Raw genomic sequence first — 19,989 nt, forward strand, 5'->3', positions numbered from 1 at the left:
TGGCGCCGCAGCGCCCCCCGCGCACGGAAGTGGGGCGGCGCCACCTCGGGACAGCCGCCGCGGGCCTGGCGCCGCGCCCTGGGGACCGTGGCTGCAGTTCGGTAGAACGTCCTGATTCCAGGAAGAAATAGAACATCGCAGGGACCTGCCCGCGGGGCTGCAGGGCCTCTGGCTTGCTGGGGAGGGGGCAGCCCAGCTTCCGTGCCCGCCGCCGAGTGGAGGACCAGGGCCGGCCTGCGGCAGGGGGGATGGACAGCCTGACCCCCGCGGCCGAGAGCCCGGCAGCGCCTGAGACCCGAGGCGGACTGCAGGGCCCGCAGCCCGCGCGGTTCCCGCCCCCGCTCGTCCGCAGCCAGCGCGCGGCGCAGACACGCACACGGCCGCACACGCGCACGCCCCCGGGCCGCCTCTGCGCCCCGCGCATCCTGCGTTTGTTTTGCTTCGGCAGGGCCCGAATGGGGACACGCTGCTCTCTCTCAATTGGCAGCCTCCTCGGCCCCCCCGCCCCCCGCCGAGGTGCCATATGTCAGTGTCATGAATAGGCATGAGGCTTGGGGGCTGGGAGGTGGCAGCTGCCAATCACCCACCGGCTAGACCGGGATGGGGCATCGACTCCGTCGTGGGGGGGGGGTGGCTGGGACCAGGGGGCCTGGGCTGGGCAGTGCCTGGGGGGGGGGCGGACGTGGGGCTGAGTGTGGGACAGCCAGGAAGGGGAGCAACAGCCACAGGGCAGGTGCGGCCCAGGCTACCTCCCCAGGATGCCTCCACCGCCCTGACACCCGCCCTCCACCCCGACCCTGGGTCCCCGTGGGAGGGGGGAGGGGAGCTCATGCCGCTGGCCTGGGCCACTCTGGGAGCCTGGGGCTATTAACCCCATTTTATAGACGAGAAAGCAGAGGCTCAGGTTTTAAAAGTTTCAAAATCTCCCGGCCTGCCAACCGCAGAGGCCGGTTTCTGCTTGCAGCTGCCGGTTGTTGCCAACAGGGTTCCTTGCCCCAGGCCTCGAGCGGCACCTCCCGCACTCTCCCCTGGGACCTTGCCACTCCTTCAGCTCCCAGCTCTGGGATGCGTTCCTGTCCTCCTCTCCCCCCGCCCACCCACCCTGGGTCCTGCAGAGCCATGCATGCCGCAGACACTGGGCTGCACACGCGCAGGTGCCTGGCACGAGGCAGAGCTGAGGCTGCGGGAGGGAGCCCCTGCAGGTGCAGGAGAGGCCCCGCCCCTCTCTGGGCTCCTCATTTCCAGCCCTGCTGGAGGCCGAGTCCGGATGGGGTTGACCACTCCGGGTCAGCCGGCCCCTCCTCCCGGCCAGCATGACGAGTCCTGTTTGACATTTCCCCAGGCAGTTAATTGATGCCCAAGTAATTTGTCATGGAGACCTCGTTATATGCCAAGTGGGTCCCCTAAGCTGTTAGCGTCTGTGCCCCAGAAACAAGATTGGCAGGTTAATAATGGAGCCTGAATCACACGGTCCCTGCTGGCACTGGAAGAGAATTACCCAGAGACAAGTCGGGCGCTGGTGGGAAGAGACGACCCCCTGGAGCCCTGGCGACCCTCGCCCTTCTGCAGAAGGCTCCCAGCCTCAGTTTCCCCAGACAGGTGCTTGGAATTTCCACTGAGACCCCTTCCCACGCCCTCCCACCAGGGGGCGGAGGCCCCGGTGACACTCAGGGAAGGCCTGTGACTCAAACCAGGCTGGCCAAGGTGGGCTTGAGTGTGAGAGCAAGTGACCCTGGGGCTGCAGCCACGGAGCCCACACCAGGGACAGGCCTGGTGGAGGGTCAGCCGCTCCATGTGGGGGGCCACAGAGGGCAGCTCCGCCCTGGGGTGAACTCGCAGGGCCCCACTTTTGCTTGGAGTTGGTTCCTGCCGTGTGTAACCTGGAGAGCTCTCAGACCTGCACGCTGCTCCCCAGGCTCAAGCCATCTGCAGAGCCCCCTGGGGAGAGGGCCAGGACCAGGAGCAGGGCTGGAGGGGGTGGTCTTGAGGAAGGCCTGGTGGCTGCCCCTCGGGGTCTCCTGGCTCCACACCCCAGGCTGAGAGCAGGGAGCAGGCAGAGGTGGAGAGAGGCTGGAGGAAGGTCTCCCCCGGCCGCCTTGGGACCCACCAGCCTTGGCTTCAGCACCGAGGACAGCGGCAGCCACCTCCCACACACGCGCTCTCCCAGGAGGAACAGGCGGATCCCTGGGCAGCTGGGATTCGCTCGTGGACACCTGACAGCTCAGAGCATGGTGTCTGTGCGCCTTAGAAACTCAAACAAAACAAAAACCAAGACAAGGACTCTCGTGGGCAGTTAAAATCTCCCCTCTCCCCGACCTTCCTGCTGGGAGCGCTGTCTTCTGGTTCTCTCTGGAAGCCCTTGGTTAAAGCAGGCGGGCGTGCATGGGCCCACAAAGGAGGGGGCTTCAATACAGGAGCCGGGGCCTCCCAGGCTGAAGGAGAGACCCTGGGGGTAGAGGGGGCGGCAGGTGTACCGGGCAACCCAGACCGGAGTCCAGGAGTGCCTCTGCCAGCGATCTGTGGCTTCATAGCAAATTACCCCCAAATGAAGATGCGCTGTCTCGCCCAGGCTCTGCGGGGAGAGGGGTGGGTGTGTGGACGCAGACCAGCCCGGTGGTTCTGGCTCGGGGTCTCGTGAGCTGCCGACAAGGTGATGGCCGGGGCTGCGGGCTTCTGGAGGCTTGAGCGGGGCATGGTTCATGGCAGGAGGCTTCTGGTCCCATCTCTGAGCGCCTACGCCATGGTACAGCTGACTTCCCTACGGGGGGGAGTGGGTTGGGAAAGAGAGGGAGCGCCGCCCCCCACACCAAAAGTCACAGTGTGCTATGGCCTGGCACCAGAAGTGACACGGCCCGCTGCTGTGGCCCACCGGCCACCCTGACCATCCTGGTCCTGCACCCAGGGTGACTACACAAGTTCCCGGAGGTGGGTGGAGGCTGAGCTCAGAGGGTCCACGGCAGCAGTGGTCGTCCGGGGCCTGCGGCTCTTACTCTGACCGCAGATTCCCTCCCCCAGTGCCCAGCGCCAGCATGAGTGAGTAACCAACACGCAGATAAACAAAACGAGGCCGTTATGAAGTCCAGGAAGAATGAGCGATCGCACCAGGGAAGAAGTGGGGGGAGCATGCAGTGCTCGGTGGGGACGCGTGTGTGCAAGGCGCTGGGGACACACACGGGTCTGAGTCAACGGTGACCAGAGCACGAGCGTGTGTGCGTGTGCGCGCACGTGTGGGCCAGGTGTGCGAGCACCAGGCGAGCGGAGAAAACCTCGCCTCTGTGGCCACCACTGCCCAGGGCTCCCGGGAGGGCGGGGCTGCCCCAGAGGTCACGTGACCACTCCCAGCCTGGACACCTGCGGCTTTGACTAAGCAATACAGGGCGCGCGAGTAATGAAAAACCAACGCCTGCAGGCCTGGGAGGGGCCCGGGGCTGCGGCCTCTCTGCCTGGAGTCCCCCCTTGCACCCCGCCCCCCATGGCGGGTCCTGAGTTGTTCCCCTACCTGTGCGGACCCTCCTGCTTCCTCCCTCTGCCTCCCACCCGCCTCTGCCCCTGCCCCATCGAATCCCCTCGTAGGAGGGGAGGGGTCCAGGCCTGTGCGGCTGGGGATGGGTGGCCCCTGCAGCGCTCCTGTCCCCGCCCCCGCCCCCGCTGCAGCCGCCGCCGCCGCCGCCGCCGCCCACGCTGCGGGAACGGGGAGAAGGCGCTCCTGCTTCCCGGGAGGTGAGCCGGGGATAGCGGCCCGCGCTCCATCATTCCCCGACACCTCGCCTAATTACCCCGCGTGCGATTCATTTGGTTGTCAGCGCCGCCCTGCCTTTGCCTTTAATTAATAATTCGGTAAAAGTCCATGCAGGGCCAGCTCGGGGCACTGCTGCAGGGGCTGCTGGGACCCCTGCTCCCCGCCCCCGCGTTGCCTGGGAGCCCCCAGCGCCTTACCGGAGGGGTGTGCGCACTGGGGCCCCGCCCCTGCGGGGAGGGGCCGGGCCTGGGGGCTCCAGCCACACACTCCCTGCCGCCTCAAAGGCCCGGGTTCTGCAGGCGCAGAGGCCCAGGCAGTGCCACTGAGGGCCCGAGGCGCTTCCTGAAGCGCACCCGGTGCCCAGAGGACTTGGCCTGGCCCCAGCGCCTGTGCCGCCTGTGCCGCAGGACACAGAGCCCCAGGCCAAGGCCTCAGGGGCCTCTGAGCAGCAGGCAGGATGTCTGGGCTGGGCTAGGAGGCGGCTTCCCCAGGAGGTGGGGTTGGGACGCCAGGAGCAGGCCCCGGCTCCAGGTTGTTCAGGCAGGGCCCCTCCCGCCCTGGGTCCTGTGCTGTTGGAAGCTGTCATGGGGCGGGGGAGGACAGGCTGGGGTCCCGCTGGTTGGGCAGCACCCAGGGGGCCTGGTGAGGCCGAGGCCAGGCCACCCAGCTCCTCCGGCCCTGTTGGCGCGGGGCGGGAGGGGCAGGGGCCCACAGGTGAGCCCGCAGATCTATTTGGGTCTCACTTGAATTATTAAGAGGTTCAGGAATATTCTTAGCCCGGGGCGCGGGCTGTGGTCTGCGCGGACGGACGTCACTCGGCCCTATTTTTAAGGCTCTGTGGGAAGAACAGACGCCTCGGCACTCAGGCCCCCAGCGCCAGGGAGCGGGTGGGGGTCTCGCCCGCCTGCCCCGGAGTGGCCGCCTGCGACTGGGGAGGGGCTGAGGGAAGGGGTGGAGAGCTGGAGTCCCTCCCCCCTGCCCTAGGTCCCTCCAGCAGCCCTGGGGGGCTCTGGCGCCTGAGCGTGTGCGGGCTCTGCCATTTCTAAGCTCTCCTCCCTTCGCAGTCCAGGAGCCCTGAACCCCCCGCCCAAGCCACACTGTGCCTCACCCCAGACTTGGTGGGCTTCCGCCAGGTCTGTGGGGAGCCGGGATGGCAGGTGTGGGCGGGGCCTGACCTGAATCCTGGCTCTGTGGCCCGGGGCAGGGGGACCCTGCAGGGTCAGCGATCCACGCTGGGCAGTGTAGACGGGCGACACTCAGCAGTGTAGACGGGCGTGATGCCATGGCCAAGCTGAGAGCAGTGGCAATCGCCCTTCAGGGAGGGGCATCAGAAAGCCCAGCGCTGCCATGATGAAGGCGCCTCCCAGAGTCACCGATTAGGGGTGGGCGGACAGCAGGACACCAGGATGTCACCGTCACCACTGTGCCCGTAGCCTAGAGGGCCTCGCCAGAGCAATCAGGCAAGAAAACAGGCATTCGGATTGGAAAGGAAGTCGTATAACTAAAGCTCTCTGTGCCTGCAAAGACGTGACCTCACAGAGAGCCCCCCACACACACTCTGAGCTAACAGCACAGCAGGGTTGCAGGATACAGGGGTTAGTTGTAGGGGCCGGCGCTGTGGCGTAGCCGGTAGAGCCGCCACCTGCAGCGCCGGCATCCCATATGGACACCGTTTGTGTCCTGGCTGCTCCACTTCTGATCCAGCTCTCTGCTGTGGCCTGGGGAAGCAGTGGAAGATGGCCCTGCACCCGCGTGGGAGACCTGGAAGAAGCTCCTGGCTTTGGTCTGGCCTGGCGCTGGCCGCTGCAGCCATCTGGGGGATGAGCCAGTGGGGGGAAGAGCTGTTTCTCCCTCTCTGTAGCTTCTGACTTTCAGATAAATACACCTGTAAAGACTCTGCTGTCTTTCTACACCCTGAGAACCCAGCTCCCCCACAGCAGCTTCAGAATGGGTGATGCTTCAGACACCTCCGGGTTTACACTCTCGGCCCCTGGCGCGGTGGGCGCTGGCACAAAGACCCAGGGAACGGAATTCACAGTCCAGACATCCACGGCGGTCAGCTGGGTTTGCGATGGTGCCCGGACCACAGGGAGGCGGAAGAATGGGATGGTGCTGGGCCCGTGTGGTCCGGGGGGAGGAGCCACGTGTGTCTCCAAGGATTCCTGGGGGGGGGGGCGGGTGTGCAGGGTGCGCAGTGTGAAGAGGAGGTGGGTCCGGTGGGCGGCCCCTGGGGCGCTGCCCTGGGAGGAACTGAGGTCCTGGAGGGGCTGCTAGGAAGCCTGACTCCGGTTTCGTCTCACCATACACCGCATCTCTCCTTCACCCAGGAGACCATCGCCAGGACGCGACGCAGGCAGGGACCCTCGCCAGAGCCGGCCCCTCACTGTCTGGTCTTCCAGAACTGTAGATACAAGGAGAGCACAAGCGGCCAGGGCTGTGGCGTAGCGGGTAAAGCCGCCGCCTGCAGCACCAGCATCTCAGATCGGCACCGGTTCAAATCCCCGCTGCTCCGCCTCCAATCCAGCTCTCTGCTAACGCGCCTGGGAAAGCAACAGAGGATGGCCCAAGTGCTTGGGCCCCTGCACCCACGTGAGAGACCTGGCAGGAGCTCCTGGCTCCTGGCTTTGGCCTGGCCCAGCCCCAGTCATTGTGGCCGTCTGGGGAGCGAACCAGCGGACGGAAGATCTCTCTCTGCCTCTCTGTAACTCTATCTTTTGAATAAATAAACAGAGCTTTTTAAAAATGAAAACACAAACCACGGGAGAAGGTGTTTGTAAACCATGTAACTGGTGAGGATCGAATCCCCAGGACACAGGGCTCTCAAACACAGTCACAGAGAGCAACCCAATCAGGACCCGGGCAGACGCTTCTCCCAGGATACACGTGGACAACAATTAGGGTTTCCTACAGAGAGAAACAGTTGACGTGTGGCCCAGAAATTCCCTCCACGCACAAACCCAAGGGAGCGCTCCGAGCACCTGAACAGCCAGCAGCCACGGACGGACACCGACCAAGCCGGACCAGGCGGCCACCCGAACGGCCAGCAGCCATGGATGGACACCGACTGAACTGGACCAGCCGATGGAGGGGCGAGGGAAACAGTGCTGCAAACACCAGCCCCGCCCCCAGGCCCGCTGAGGGGACCCTGGGCCAGAGGCGGGGAGAGGGTCCGCAGGGAAGGGGCCGTGGGAGCGCCGGCCAATGGGCGCGGGGTTCCTGGGGGCAGCAGGCAGGGCTGCCCGAGACAGCGCGGCCACTAAACTCTGAAGGGGCCGAAATGCTGAGTTCTAGCTCAAAACGGCCACGCAGACACCTCTGCAGGACTGCCACCACCCTGGCCTGCTCCTCGGGAGGGGGCGCCACAGGGCACCCGGCCCAGGCGGCCCTCCCGCGGGCACGGAGCGGGCACAGAGGGGATTCAGTGGAGCTCGGAGGTGACCCTGACCTTCTCATGGGAGCCAGCATGGCCTTGCAGAGTGACGTAAGGGGTCAGCCTCTTTTGTCATGGCATCACTGGGGCCAGCACCTGCCGAGCCCCTCCCACGCCTCCGCCCACGGGAGGGAGCTCTGAGCCCCGCCAGAGGCCAGTGGGCAAGAGGCGGCAGACCCCAGCCAGCCCTGTGCAGGGCCAGCTCCTGATGGAGCTCTGGGAGGGAAAGCTCTGGGAGAAGTCGGGGGGCAGATGGTGGCGCCCGCCGTGAGCCCTCCAGCTCTGGCTTGCTGGGAGCGCCAGGGCGTGCCTGGAACAGGCAGCAGCAGGGCCCAGGGGCGGGGCCTCTGACTCAGCAGCCAGGCTGGGGTGGGACAGCAGGACAGGGTCCGGACCAGTGCGGCCACCCCAGCCTGGACCCCTCCCAGCGGCAGAGGTGGCTCAGTGCGGCTGGCGGGGGGTCTGGCTTACACATGAACCCCACAGTGAACCTGCACAGAGGTACAGATCCAATGGTGCAGGTGGAGCAGAGGCCAAGGCTGTCCCGGCAGCTCGGGGTCCACCTGTGCACCAGACCCCGGCTCCCCTGCACTGCTCGGGGCGGTGCCGCTCCTGCTTTCTGGTCTGGCCCAGCCCGGGGCGCCGTGGCCACGGCTCCTCCACCCCACCCCACCTCACAAGGAGCGGGGCTGTGCCTGCTGCTTCCCCAGGGCGGCGTGGTCAGCGGTCTCTGGGGCTGGGAGCTCCTCCTGTGTACAGGGCAGCCCCCCACCGTCCCCAGGGACCAGCCCCGGGGCACTGTCCTGAGACAGGAGAGGGGTGGCGGGGTCTTCACGGCGTCCAGTTCCACCACTCCCGGGGCCTGGGGGTGGAGCTTTAGGTCTGTGCTGGGGCGCACCATCCTCGCCCGCAGGCTCTCCTGGGCTGCCTGTGCGATGTGTCTGTGGCCTCTGTGCAGTGACACTGAGAGAGAGGGGCAGCATCAACGCCAGAGCCGGCCCTGAGGCCCCCGCTCCAGGTGGTCCCGGAAGCTGCCTTGGGTCTGGATCCCTGGGGCCCGCTGATGGGCCCAGGCCAGACAGCCAGGCAGGACGAGACTGGCCAAGGCTCCACCCTGCAGTCAGGCTGGCTGGCCCCCACGCAGGGAACCCGGGGGTCCCAGCCACCCATCCCCCCAGCTCTGACAGCATCTCCGGCGGCCGAGGAGCCAAGAAGAGAGGGCAGTGCTGAGGGGGGCGGGGCAGACCCAGGCAGGGTCCAGGCAGCTCTGCCAGTGCAGAGGCTCGGAGCCCTGACTGCCAAGCACAGCCTGCACCACACCTGCACCCCGGCCTCCCTCACCCTCCGAGCAGTGGGTCACACCTGCACCCCGGCCTCCCTCCCTCTCCGGGCAGTGGGTCACACCTGCACCCGGCCTCCCTCCGGGCAGTGGGTCACACCTGCACCCTGACCTCCCTCTCCCTCTGGGCAGTGGGTCACACCTGCACCCCGGCCTCCCTCCCCCTCCGAGCAGTGGGTCACACCTGCACCCCGGCCTCCCTCCCCCTCTGGGCAGTGGGTCACACCTGCACCCCGGCCTCCCTCCCCCTCCGAGCAGTGGGTCACACCTGCACCCCGGCCTCCCTCCCCCTCTGGGCAGTGGGTCACACCTGCGCCCGGCCTCCCTCCGGGCAGTGGGTCACACCTGCGCCCGGCCTCCCTCTGGGCAGTGGGTCACACCTGCGCCCGGCCTCCCTCCGGGCAGTGGGTCACACACTGGTCCCGGCCTCCCTCTGCGCATGGCTGCTAGGGGCTCGAGTCTGCACGAGAGCTGAGGGCATAGTGGCTGCGGGTGCAGAGGGGAGGCCGAGGCTCGGAGGGCACAAAACACGCAGCTGTCCCTGCAGGGCTGGGTGGCGCCCGCCCCCTCAGGCCACGCCCTGTCTGTGGCGCCCACCACCCAGCGCCCTGCAGGCTCAGGGGCCCTGTGGGGAGATGGGCTGGCCCCAGGGCTGTGTGTGTGTGACGGGGTTGTTCCTAGAGCATTCCTGTCAGACGTGGGGCCCACACCGCCGTCCTCCCCTCGTGAGGACCCCTGGGTCTCCTAGCAGCTTCCGGAAGCGGTGCCCTGCCAGGCCTGGCCCTGCAGCAGGGACGGCCCAGCCCCCACCAACGCCCCACACGGGGTCCACGGGGCCCCAAGGTGCTCACCGCCCCTGCGCAGGCGCAGGCAGCCCGGGGGGGCCCAGGGTCCTGCGGATATGCTCCCGGGAGCGGATGTCGGCCTGCAGGAGACAGAAGGGGCCCGAGTGAGGGGCGGGGCTGGCCTCCGGACACGCCCTCCCGTGCACAACAGCCCAGTGCCCAGTGCCCTTGCAGGCTCCCTCGGGTCCCAGGGCCCAGGAGCAGAAGTGGCAGCCTCGTCAGTGTGCTGGGGGGGGCTGCCAAGACCCCCGGGGTGGGCCGGCACTACGGTGCTACCGCCCGAGAGTCTCATCCCACGCCGCAGGGCCGGTTCGAGCCCCAGCCGCTCTGCATCCGGCCCGGCTCCCTGCTAATGCGCCCGGGAAGCCAGCAGAAGACGCCCCGGTGCCTGGGCCCCGTACGCTCATGGGAGACCCGCATGCAGTCCCGGGCTCCTGGTTGTGGCCCGGCCCGGCCTGTTGCAGCCGTGCAGGGGTGAACGGCAGAGGGCAGACCTCTCTCTGTGCCTCTCCCCCTCCCCTCTGTCCTTTTTTTAAAGCTGAGCCTCAGGGTTGAGGCCTGCAGAGGCAGCGCGTGCAGGCCCGAGCTGTCGGCCAGGGGTGGGCCAGCAGGGGCTCGGGCCACCCCGGCAGCCGGACTGCACGGCTGTGCGGTTTTATCCCCAAAGCCCCTTCTCGGAAGACCTCACTCCGGGGTTCATTGTGTCCCCAGCTGAGCCCCGACTCATCTCTGCAGTTACCACAACAATGAGGGGTGCAGGGAGGGACCCCGGCAGGTGGGACAAGGAACGGGGCTCCACCGCAGCGGGGAGCCCTGAGGCCCTGGCCCCAGAAGCCCCCGACCCGGCACAGAGGGGCTGCACTGTGCCTTGGGGCCGCTGACCCTGGCTCAGGACAGCTCACCCCACGGGGCTCTCCGGCAGCACGGGGAGGGGCGCAGGCAGTGGGTGTTCTGGGGGACAGCCCCCGACCCGCCTGGCAGTAGGAGCACGGCAGGGTCTGTGACGGGGTGGGGGGCCCAGGCCTCACTGTCCTAGGAACTGGAGAGCAGTCAGAAGAGGACAATGCCCTTGCAAGGACAGCCAGGCCTGCTGGACGGGGCCCGCAGCACAGCCGCAGCAGCCCACCCGCCCCGCCCGCCCACGGGCTCTTCCCTGGGCTGAGAGCCCGGAGGGGGCGTCTCCTGCCTGCCTCCCCGGACCACACGGGTGGGCTGGAGAGGAAGAGGAAAAGCCCCCTGGGGGCCGGGGACACACCTCACAGGCCTGAGGGCCACTCACCCTCGGCTGCAGCTAAGCTGTGGACGTGGAGGGGCCAGACGGAGGAGCCCATGCTGAGGCCTGCGAGTCCTGTGCGGGCTGCGGCTGCCCCCTGCAGGCCGGCGTGGGCACTGCACTGGAGCCGGGGGCCCTGGGCCGTGTGGCTCCCAGAACTGGCCTCCGCTCAGGCCGTGGGCACGCACCGAGGGAGACCTGCTCGCCCACCCAGCAGGCCTCAGGGGAGCCTCTGGAAGCCCCGACAACCTCAGCTGTACCCACTTGTTCCCCATCCCGCTGCCTGGACGCAGGCCACACCTCCCCCAGAGCACACCAAACTTCCTGGGCCACCGCGCCCCGCTCCCAGTAGGCCTCCTCCTGGACCTGCAGGACAGCGCCCCCCGCCCCCGGCCCGAGGACAGCGGCTCCCTTCCGTGCCTACAGTAACCGATTCTGCAAACCACACTGGGGGTAGAGCACGGGAGGGGACTCAGAGAGGCCGTGGGGCCATGCACGGGGCACAGGCGACCCTGGGCCAGGTGGCGAGGCCCCAGGACAGGCTCCACGGGCCCCACAGGGCCACGTCCCTGGCTCTCTCCTGACTCCGGCGCCTGGTGCCGCCCATGGGCGTCCTCCACGCGGATCCTCCTGTCCCCACTGCACCCCCACCCCCAGGCTGATGGGGAGTGGGTAAAGGGCAGGTGGCGAGCGGCAGGTGCCGGCTCAGGCCACGCCCCCACGACACCTGTACCTGGCGCACGGGCTCCGGGACCCGGAATCTGCAGCAGTGGCGGGTCAGGCGCACGGCCGTCTCCAGGCTCACCTTGTGGCCCACAGAGACGTACACCGGCTTGGTGCTGCGGTCATGGCTCCTCAGGGCCTGCGGCACAGAAGGGGAGGTCATGGCCCTGCGGGACGCGTCCCGGTGGCTGGGCTGAGCTGGGCGCGGCCAGCCTCAGGGGCCCAGTCTCTGCCGGGCACTGGAGTTTGGAGGGGGCTGGAGGGAAGGTGACCCAGAGACCTCTTAGGAGAGCTGGGGTCAGAGGAGCCTGGCAGGAATGGACAGCTCTGGTGTGCGCAGGTGCAAGTGCGTGTGCTGGTAGCGTGCATGTGTGTGGGCATGGGCACGCCCGTGTGTGTGCCCGTGTGTGCCTGCATGGGCATGTAAGTGTGCAAGTACGTATGTGTGAGAGTGCGACTGCATGTCTATGCACCTGTGCATACGCTGTGTGCACGTGTATACGTGTGCATGCCCGTGTGCACAACGCACACGCATGTACTGTGGGGGGGGGGTGTGTGCGCATGCGTGAGCCTGCCGCCAGCCCCTGGCCACTCACCATTCCCAGGACAGTCCCAGAGCCTCCAATCAGCGGAAAGGCCTCTCCCCCCGCTTGCAGGAGCTGAATCTAGGAGACAGGGAAAAGCTTGGGAAACAGGCAGGTGGGGGGAGGAGAGGAGGGGCCCTGAGGAGGTCAGTGAGCCCTGGGCACAGCAACACCCCTCGGGGGCTCCAGGCCCGGTCCACCCCAGCGCCCCGCCCCTCCCCCTCACCTGCTCCTTGTGGGCGGCGTCTTTCTCCAGCCCATCCACCTGCAGCAGTTTCTTGGCCACCCCAATGCAGGGCAGATCAGTGAGGACGCCGAGGTGACAGGCCACCCCGAAGCCTGCCGGGGGCAGAGGAGGGGAGGCTGGGAGGCGGCAGCAGGGAGGCCAGAGGCCTGGACACAGGTGCGGGATGACGGGCCGGCGGGGCCTCTCCAGGAGTCTCCCAAGGGCGCAGCTGGGTGGAGACCAGACTCCGAGACCCAGGCCTCTCTGTCCCGACTGCAGGGTACGGGGTGGGGTGGATGACCAGATCAGCATGCCCCCCGCCCCGGCAGCCACCCCTGGGGCTCTGTGCTACCCTCTCCATCTGGATCTCCTTCTGTGCCGACGGCAGGCCTGTGATGCCAGCAGCGCGGGTCCAAGGGCAGCGGCTGGCCCTGACCACACCTGCCGGCCAGCAGGGCCACGCCGCCCCTCCTAGGTTTGTCTATGAGAGTGGATCAGCTCGTCGGCCACGGGCGTCTGGCCTGGTGGGCCATGTGTCAGCTGCGTCACCGTGTCCCATGTCCGAGCGCCCAGTTCTGGCTTCCTGCTGACGCAGACCCTGGCCGGCAGTGGTGATGGCTCCTGTCGCCCGAGTGGGAGACGCGGATGGACTCCCTGGTTCCCGGCTTTGGCATTGGCCCAGCCCTGGCTATCGTCTGGGAAGGGACCCAGGGAACAGGGCACAGGTGCCCCTGCCCAGGTTATGGATGAGAGCCTGACCAGCCGGCTCTGGGTGGGCAGCTAGAGACCGGCCACTGCAGGCCCTGTGGGCAGCACAGGGGGGGGGGCACCGCGGGTCCTGATGGTGACAGTGAGCCCAGGCAGGAGGCAGAGGCCCCGGGCCAGTGTGAGGGGGCCGTCCTGGGGGGTTACCTTGGTGGTGCAGCACCCCGTTCCCATCTACGAGAAGGACCTGCAGACCACAGGGGGTCACGGTCAGCTGAGCTGCGCTCGCCCCTCGGCCAGGGTCCTGCATTTCTTCCAGGAAGCTCATGTGCTCTGCGGGGGCCGCCCCCTCCCAGGTGGGGGGAAGCGGAGGGCCCTCCCCCACCCTGGGGACAGGCACCTGCCTGGGGCATGAGGTCGGGCTGCTTCTCCCGCAGCCGCTGCACCGCGTCCACCAGGAAGGGCGCCTCTCGGAAGGCCAGGAAGCCGGACACGTAGGGGGCGGTCAGGCGGACCATGCGGCTCTCCTCGTACACCACCTGTCCCGGGCGTGGGTGTGGGCGCGCCGGTCAGCAGGCGGCCCTCGGCCACCAGCCCCCTCCTCCTCCTGGGCCCCAGAGCTTCTCCCTGGGCCCCCACCGTGCCTCACTCAGGGGCGGGAGGTGCAGGGGACGGGACTGAGGGACACATGACCTGCCCACGCACCGGCTGTGGGGCTTCAACTCCACGTCCTCCCAAGGGTGCCCACCTGGGCCCGGTCTCTGTCAGGAGCTTGGCCAGGGTCAGCCCCGCCCACCCCGCCTGCACAGGGTGCTGGAGCCCGTGTGGAGCAGGACAGCGCTGGTGGTGGCGCGGCAGCCGGCACTCCGGTGCTTCCGCCCAGGGTGGGGGGTGGGGGGGGAGAGGCTGCGCCCACACAGAGGCCCCCAGGGCAAGGGCGGCCGCACTGGCTTCAGGGAGACGGCAGGTGCAGCAGGTTCGCTCTCAGAGCCGGAGACTCGGCAAGGGAACAGGGTCCCAGGGATGGGGGAGCTCGAAAAGCAAACCCCAGGCTGCGGTGACCCCGGAACAGGAGGAGGGGGCAGCTGTGGCCTCGTGAGCCCCCCGCACAGCAGGTGCAACAACTCGGGAGCCCTGCGCAGACAGGGGGCAGTGGAGGGGCAGAGGTGGCCGCGGGGTCGGCCTGGACGACCCGAGGACTCAGCAGGGCGGGTCCTTCCCAGGGCCTCTCCAGCAGAGCCTCACCCACAGCGTCAGGGACGAGGGAGGCCCCAGCACTGGCTGCTTGGAGCACGAACAGGGAGCTGCTCAGAGCCCGGGTCTCCTACCCCAGGGGTCTCGTCGGGGTCCGGCTGCCTGAATGTGGAGACACGTTCTCCAGAACCTTCCATGTCCCCACATTTCCGTTACTGAGTCACCCCAATCTCTTGGCTTTCAAATCACGACTTGCACGGCTCCTGTGGGACCTGGTCAGCGGCTGGACGCCCCTGAGGACAGGCGGGCTGGCTCACCTGAGCTGCCCCCGTACCGGTCTGGAGCTCCCAACGCTCTTGCCAGCAACTCAGTGGGGAACGTATGCCATGTGCCGACGCCCCCCGTGCGGAGGGTCCGATCCGACGGCAGACAGGGCAATCCGGGTTCACGTTGAACCCGGCAGGTGGAGCACTGTGCCCAGGACACGTGTGGGGCTTGGGTGCGGCCGGAGTCCCCACAGGTGACGGTGACTGCTCACGCTGCCGGCCCAAGAGGAGAGGAGGGAAACTCCGTCGCCCACGCCTGGGGACGGGCAGGAGACAGCCGGACCCCCGCAGCCCAGGCGGCAGCCCCAGGCCCAGCCGGCTCCACACCTCCGGAGCCCGACCCAGCCCCAGCAGCCCCGCCACCACGGGGCTCCCACAGACACGGCGGGAACGCGCCGTGGGGGGCGGCTGATGGCTTTACCCAGGTGCGACTCCGACACTGCCGTTACCTAGGACAATGTCAAATGTCATTCTCAGGAGCTGATGGCCGGGGGGGGGGCACTGCCACCACCCTGGGACACACGCACGCACACACACGCACGGACGACACAGCAAAATCAGCAACAGCTGAGTCACGAAGCTACCTGGGCACTCAACGTATTTCTTTTCAACTTTTCGGGACATCTGCACGTCCGGCGGCGTGGGCGCCAGGGCTGGGAGCCGGTGGTCTGCACGGGCCACCCAAGCCTGGGAGTGTGTGTGGGTGCCCAAGGATATGGGCCATCTTCTACTGCTTTTCCCAGAAAACTAGCAGAGAGCTGGATTGGAAGCGGGCAGCCAGGACTCGAAAAGCACCCATATGGGACGCCAGCGCCGGGGCAGCGGCTTCACCGGCTCTGCCACAATGCCGGCCTGCCCACGTGCATTTGTTAAGAGCTTTACTGAAATGCACCGCAGACGCCACAGACATCGTGGGTTCCAGGTGTGCAGCTCAGTGGGTCTGGCGCTCACGGAGGGGCTCACTGCCTCCACGCATGACCTACTCCCGAGCAGAGCCTGTCAGCTGGGCGTTAACACGACTGTCACCTCCAAGCTAGAAAAAGGAGGCCGAGGCCAAGGGCCTGGGGGAGGGGGCAGCGCTGGGGCCCGCCCACAGCCGGCAGGCTCCTCCCCCAAGCATGGGAGGGGTCCTTCCACGCAGAGCTCAGAGCCACGGGGGGGGGTGTCTCAGGAGCAGGCGGTGGATGAGGGGGGCACGCAGACCCGGGCAGCAGAGGCCTGGCGCACGCACCGGTGTGCACAAGACTCGGGTCGGCTGACCGGAGTGCGGCTGGTGCCGACCTGGCTCCCGCCGGTGCAGCCAAGAGGACTCCCGACGGCTGCGGTCTGAGCGCCCGTGTCCGCTCCGAATTCACACGCTGGCATGCTAACCCACGGGTGACGGCACTGTGACAGGGCCCTTGGGGAGGTGACCAGGTCTCACGAGGTCACAGCACGAAGCTGACAGGGCCACCTGGCAGAGGCCCTCACCACTGACCACGCTGACATCCCGAGCTGCCCGCGGAGGGCAGCGGTGCCAGCAGCCTGACCGGAGGGAACCGAGAGGGGGGCTCCTGGCCCACACTGGGCGGTGGGGGGTGGGCAGGCGTCGGCCACGTGACGGAGATTCCAGCAGAGCAGAGACCGGGCAGCCAGACCCGCGTGGCCGGGCAGGGGGAGGGCGGGCGCCGTGCTGGGCGCCGAGCCGCAGGTTAGGGCAGCAGCGGGCGTGGCTGCATTTACCACGTGGCCCGGGCCCTGGTAGCCCCTGGCTTTTCAGGGGCAGCGCTCTGCAGGGCGGGGGGCTGTGCCCAGGGGACAGAGCTGGTGGGCGTGAGGGGAAGGCGGGGTCCCCGGGACGGCACCCAGGGGTGCGCTGCCGCCGCCCCCGGGGTGAGGAGCCATGACCACGCCAGACGCAGGGGAAGACCAGGAGGTGGAGCCTTGACCATCAGAGGACGCCCTTCGTCTCTCCTCCACTCAGAGGCCCCGGCCACGCCACGCCGGGCCGGCGAGGGTCCGGGCCTGGGGGCTGCGCCGCCCGGTTACCTGGAGCTCGGGGAAGCTGAGCACCACCAGGGACGCGCAGGCGCTGGCGCTGTCCCCTTTCACGAAGGACACGTCGGCGCCCCCGACCCTCCGCAGCCCCGAGAAGCCGGGGTCCCGCTGCCACGCCTCCGTGTCCCGGTCGACGACGCGGGCCCGCAGCCGGGCCTGCTCCCTAGGAGGGCGGACGGGTCACAGCGGGCCGCGGCCACTGCCAACGCCGCGCGACCTCCCTCCCGCCCAGAGCGGGGCCAGCCCTGCCGCACCGCACCGCACCGCGAGCAGCCCGCGGACCCCGCCCACGCGCGCCCCGGACACGCGGGGCCGGAAGCGAGAACCGCGCCGCCGGCGGACTACAACTCCCGAAGGCCCTTTCGCCCCGGCGCCGGAAGCGGCTCCCAGCCTCGGCGGCTCGCGTTCCGGCCGCGCCGGTCCACAGCCGGTGATACGAGGTCCGAGCGCCGGCGGAGAGCAGCGTGGCCCCGCGCCCGCGCCTCCCGGACCCCAGTACCGTTTCCAGAGCAACAGGGTTTCCTCCGGGGGCCGCTCCGCTGCCTTCTGGGCCATGGCTGGGCCCCGGTCGCCCTTCCGGAAACGTCACTTCCGGTGCCGCGCGCGCAGGCGCCGCCTTCCTCGTTGTCATGGCGCCGCGGCCCCGAGACTTTCGTGGCGTGGACGCGGCGCCCTGTGCGGCCGCACACGCACGCCTCCGGCTCCGAGGCGACCCTGCGCGCCGTGTGGCTTGGATCTGTTGCCGCGGGCGGCCGGGGCCGTGGCCAGCGGGAGGAGCCGCTGCACCGCCCGGGCGTCCCTGTCGCCGCCGCCTCGGCTGTGCCCCGGGCGGCGCGGCGGCCCCCGGCCCTGCGGGGAGCGCGCCGGGCAGGCCGCTCGGGCTGCGGCTGGACCCCGCTGCCTCAGAGCAACGACTGGGGTCCCGCCACAGCCAGCCGCGCTCCCCGGCCTCGGTGGGTCCTCGGGGTCGGCTCACCGGGGCCGGATCTTGCCGCGCAGGGACCCTCGCCCGCCGAGGGAAATGGGGGCGCGTTCGGAGTTGGCAGGCCCGGCGCCCCCGTGGGGCCGACGCCGAGCCGGGCGCTGGGGTCACGGCTTCCCGGCGCGTCAGGGACAAGATTTATTGATTGATTGGAAAGTCAGAGTTACGAGAGGAGAGGCCTTCCATCCGCTGGGTCACTCTCCAGATGCAGCCAGGAGCTTCTTCCGGGTCTCCCACGCGGGTGCAGGGGCCCAAGCACCCGGGCCAGCCTCCACTGCCCTCCCAGCGCATCAGCAGGGAGCTGGATGGGGAGCGGAGGAGCCGGGACTCGAACCTGCACCGCAGGTGGCAGCATAACCGCTGTGCCGCCACGCAGGTCCCGGGGAACGTTCTTCACCCACACAGCACCTCCCCGGAGCGTGCAGGAGGTTGAGCGCCTTGCCCAAGGTCGTTGGGCTGGGACTGGGAGCCATGGGGCTCCCCGAGGTCCCGCTGGGCGGTCCTGTGCCCGCTTTGTTGTTAGAGTGGCCAGGACCCATGGACCCTCAGGTGTGGTCACTCAGTCCCTTGTGGCCTGACCTACCAGGGAGCTACTGGGGCTAACCCTCCCCTGAGTCCAGGTGTGAAGGCAGGGCAGCCCGTGCCCACCCGGGGCCTGATGGCTGCCCTGGCCCCTGATGTCTCTCCAGGACACTCCCTCACCCTCCGAAGCGAGCAGGCAGCTGGCTCTGTGGCACAGCAGCGCCGGCTCAGGCCAATCCGCCTCCACCCAGCTCCTGCTGGTGGCCTGGGAAGGCAGCAAAGGATGGCGGAGTGCTTGGGCCCCTGCACCCACGTGGGAGACCGAGGATGGAGCCCCTGGCTCCGGGCTTCCACCTGGCGCAGCCCTGGCTGTCTTGGCCTTTGGAGTGAATTCCCAGATGGAACAGCTCTCTGCCTTTAAGTAAACATAAACAAATACAAAGTAAATAAGGAGCAGGCCTTGTCCTAATGTGTGAGCAGAATTAATGAGCCCCAAGGGGTGGGGAAATGCAAATTAGTTTAAATGCTAATGGCAACCAGAATCCAGAGGCCTCGGGACTTTCTCTTCCCCCCCTTCAGGGCCCAGCTGACGGACACAGCAGAGCTGCCTCCCTGACCACGCGCGCCGTGGCAGGGCTGCACCGGGCACTCTACCTGCTGTCTTTTTTTTTTTTTTTTTTGACAGAGTTAGACAGTGAGAGACCGAAAGGTCTTCCTTCCCTTGGTTCACCCTCCAAATGGCCGCCACGGCCAGCGCTGCGGCGATCCGAAGCCAGGAGCCAGGCTCTTCTTCTGGGTCTCCCACGTGGGTGCAGGGCCCAAGCACTTGGGCCATCCTCCACTGCCTTCCTAGGCCACAGCAGAGAGCTGGACTAGAAGAGGGGCAACCGGGACTAGAACCCGGCGCCCCTATGGGATGCTGGTGCTGCAGGCGGAGGATCAACAGAGTGAGCCACGGCGCCGGCCCCTCTACCTGCTGGCCTAACAGTGCCTTGTTACCACTGAGTCTGTCTCCAGGGCCGGCGCTGTGGCAGCCGGCAGATCTGTCTGTGGCACCAGCCTCCCATATGGGCGCCGCTTCAAGTCCTGGCTGCTCCACTTCCGACCCAGCTCTCTGCTGTGGCCTGGGAAAGCAGTAGAAGGTGACCCAAGTTCTTAGGCCCCTGCACCCACGTGGGAGACCCAGAAGAAGCTCCTGGCTTCAGATCAGCTCAGCTCTGGCCATTGCAGTCATTTGGGGAGTGAACCAGTGGATGGAAGACCTCTCTCTCTCTCTCTCTCTCACTCTACCTCTCTCTGTAAATCATACAAATAAAATAAATTTTAAAAAGAAGAAAGTATACACAGTGAGGCCTTTCCCAGATGCTCACTCATCTTCATCTGCCTGGAAGATAACAGATCTTTCATCCGCTGGTTCACTCCCCAACTGAGCCAGGGCCGGGGCCAGGCCCAGGCCAGGAGCCCAGGTCTCCCACGTGGGCGGCAGGGACACAGGCGCTTGATCCCGGGAACTGGACTGGAAGCAGAGGGCACTTGGACGTGGGGCGCCAGCATCAGAGGCGGCAGCTCGGCCGCCCCACGGCCCCAGCCCCGCGACGACCTCTTAAAGGAGGCTATGACCAGCTGTGCGGATTTCCGGGCAGGGAGCGGGCTCTAGGGCGACGTGTGGAGAACGGACCTCCGTGGGAGTGAGGATGAGGGCCGGGGCAGGGCTGGCCAGGCAGACGGTGCAGTGTCTCCTGGCTACCCGTGGTGTTTCTGACACACTGGATGGGCCGCCGAAGGGCCCCGGTTTCCCTCCCGCTGCCTCTGCTGCCTGTGGCGGGAGCTCTCCGCACGCCGCAGCCGAGACGCTCGGGCCTTGCCATGGGCAGCAGGGTCGCGCTGTCTGCGGTGACACCGCTTACGCGGGGCCCGGCGGGCTGCATCCGCGCCAGCCCCACGTGGGCCGCAGCACTGCCATCTGGTCCACAGGCACCGGCTCCCCCCACCCGCTGAGCCATGGCACCAGAACACTTCAGCAGGAACCACACCGCACCCAGAAGCCTCGCGGGTGCCTGTGGG

General features: G+C 67.8%; 1 protein-coding gene across 1 annotated transcript; it reads right to left on the reverse strand.

Moving 5' to 3' along the window:
- Window positions 1-6,511: 6,511 nt before the first annotated feature.
- Window positions 6,512-16,988, reverse strand: ENDOV (endonuclease V). Its single transcript, XM_062174841.1, has 9 exons — window positions 16,921-16,988; window positions 16,413-16,584; window positions 13,269-13,403; window positions 13,072-13,111; window positions 12,160-12,272; window positions 11,946-12,014; window positions 11,360-11,488; window positions 9,360-9,433; window positions 6,512-8,132 (listed from the first exon to the last, which is right to left on the reverse strand). Exons 1-9 carry the CDS (start codon window positions 16,974-16,976, stop codon window positions 7,844-7,846), a joined length of 1,077 nt encoding a protein of 358 aa, XP_062030825.1. The 5' UTR covers window positions 16,977-16,988; the 3' UTR covers window positions 6,512-7,843.
- Window positions 16,989-19,989: the final 3,001 nt, after the last annotated feature.

Source organism: Lepus europaeus, chromosome 18, assembly GCF_033115175.1.
Source record: "Lepus europaeus isolate LE1 chromosome 18, mLepTim1.pri, whole genome shotgun sequence".
In the NCBI taxonomy this organism is placed as follows: Eukaryota; Metazoa; Chordata; class Mammalia; order Lagomorpha; family Leporidae; genus Lepus; species Lepus europaeus.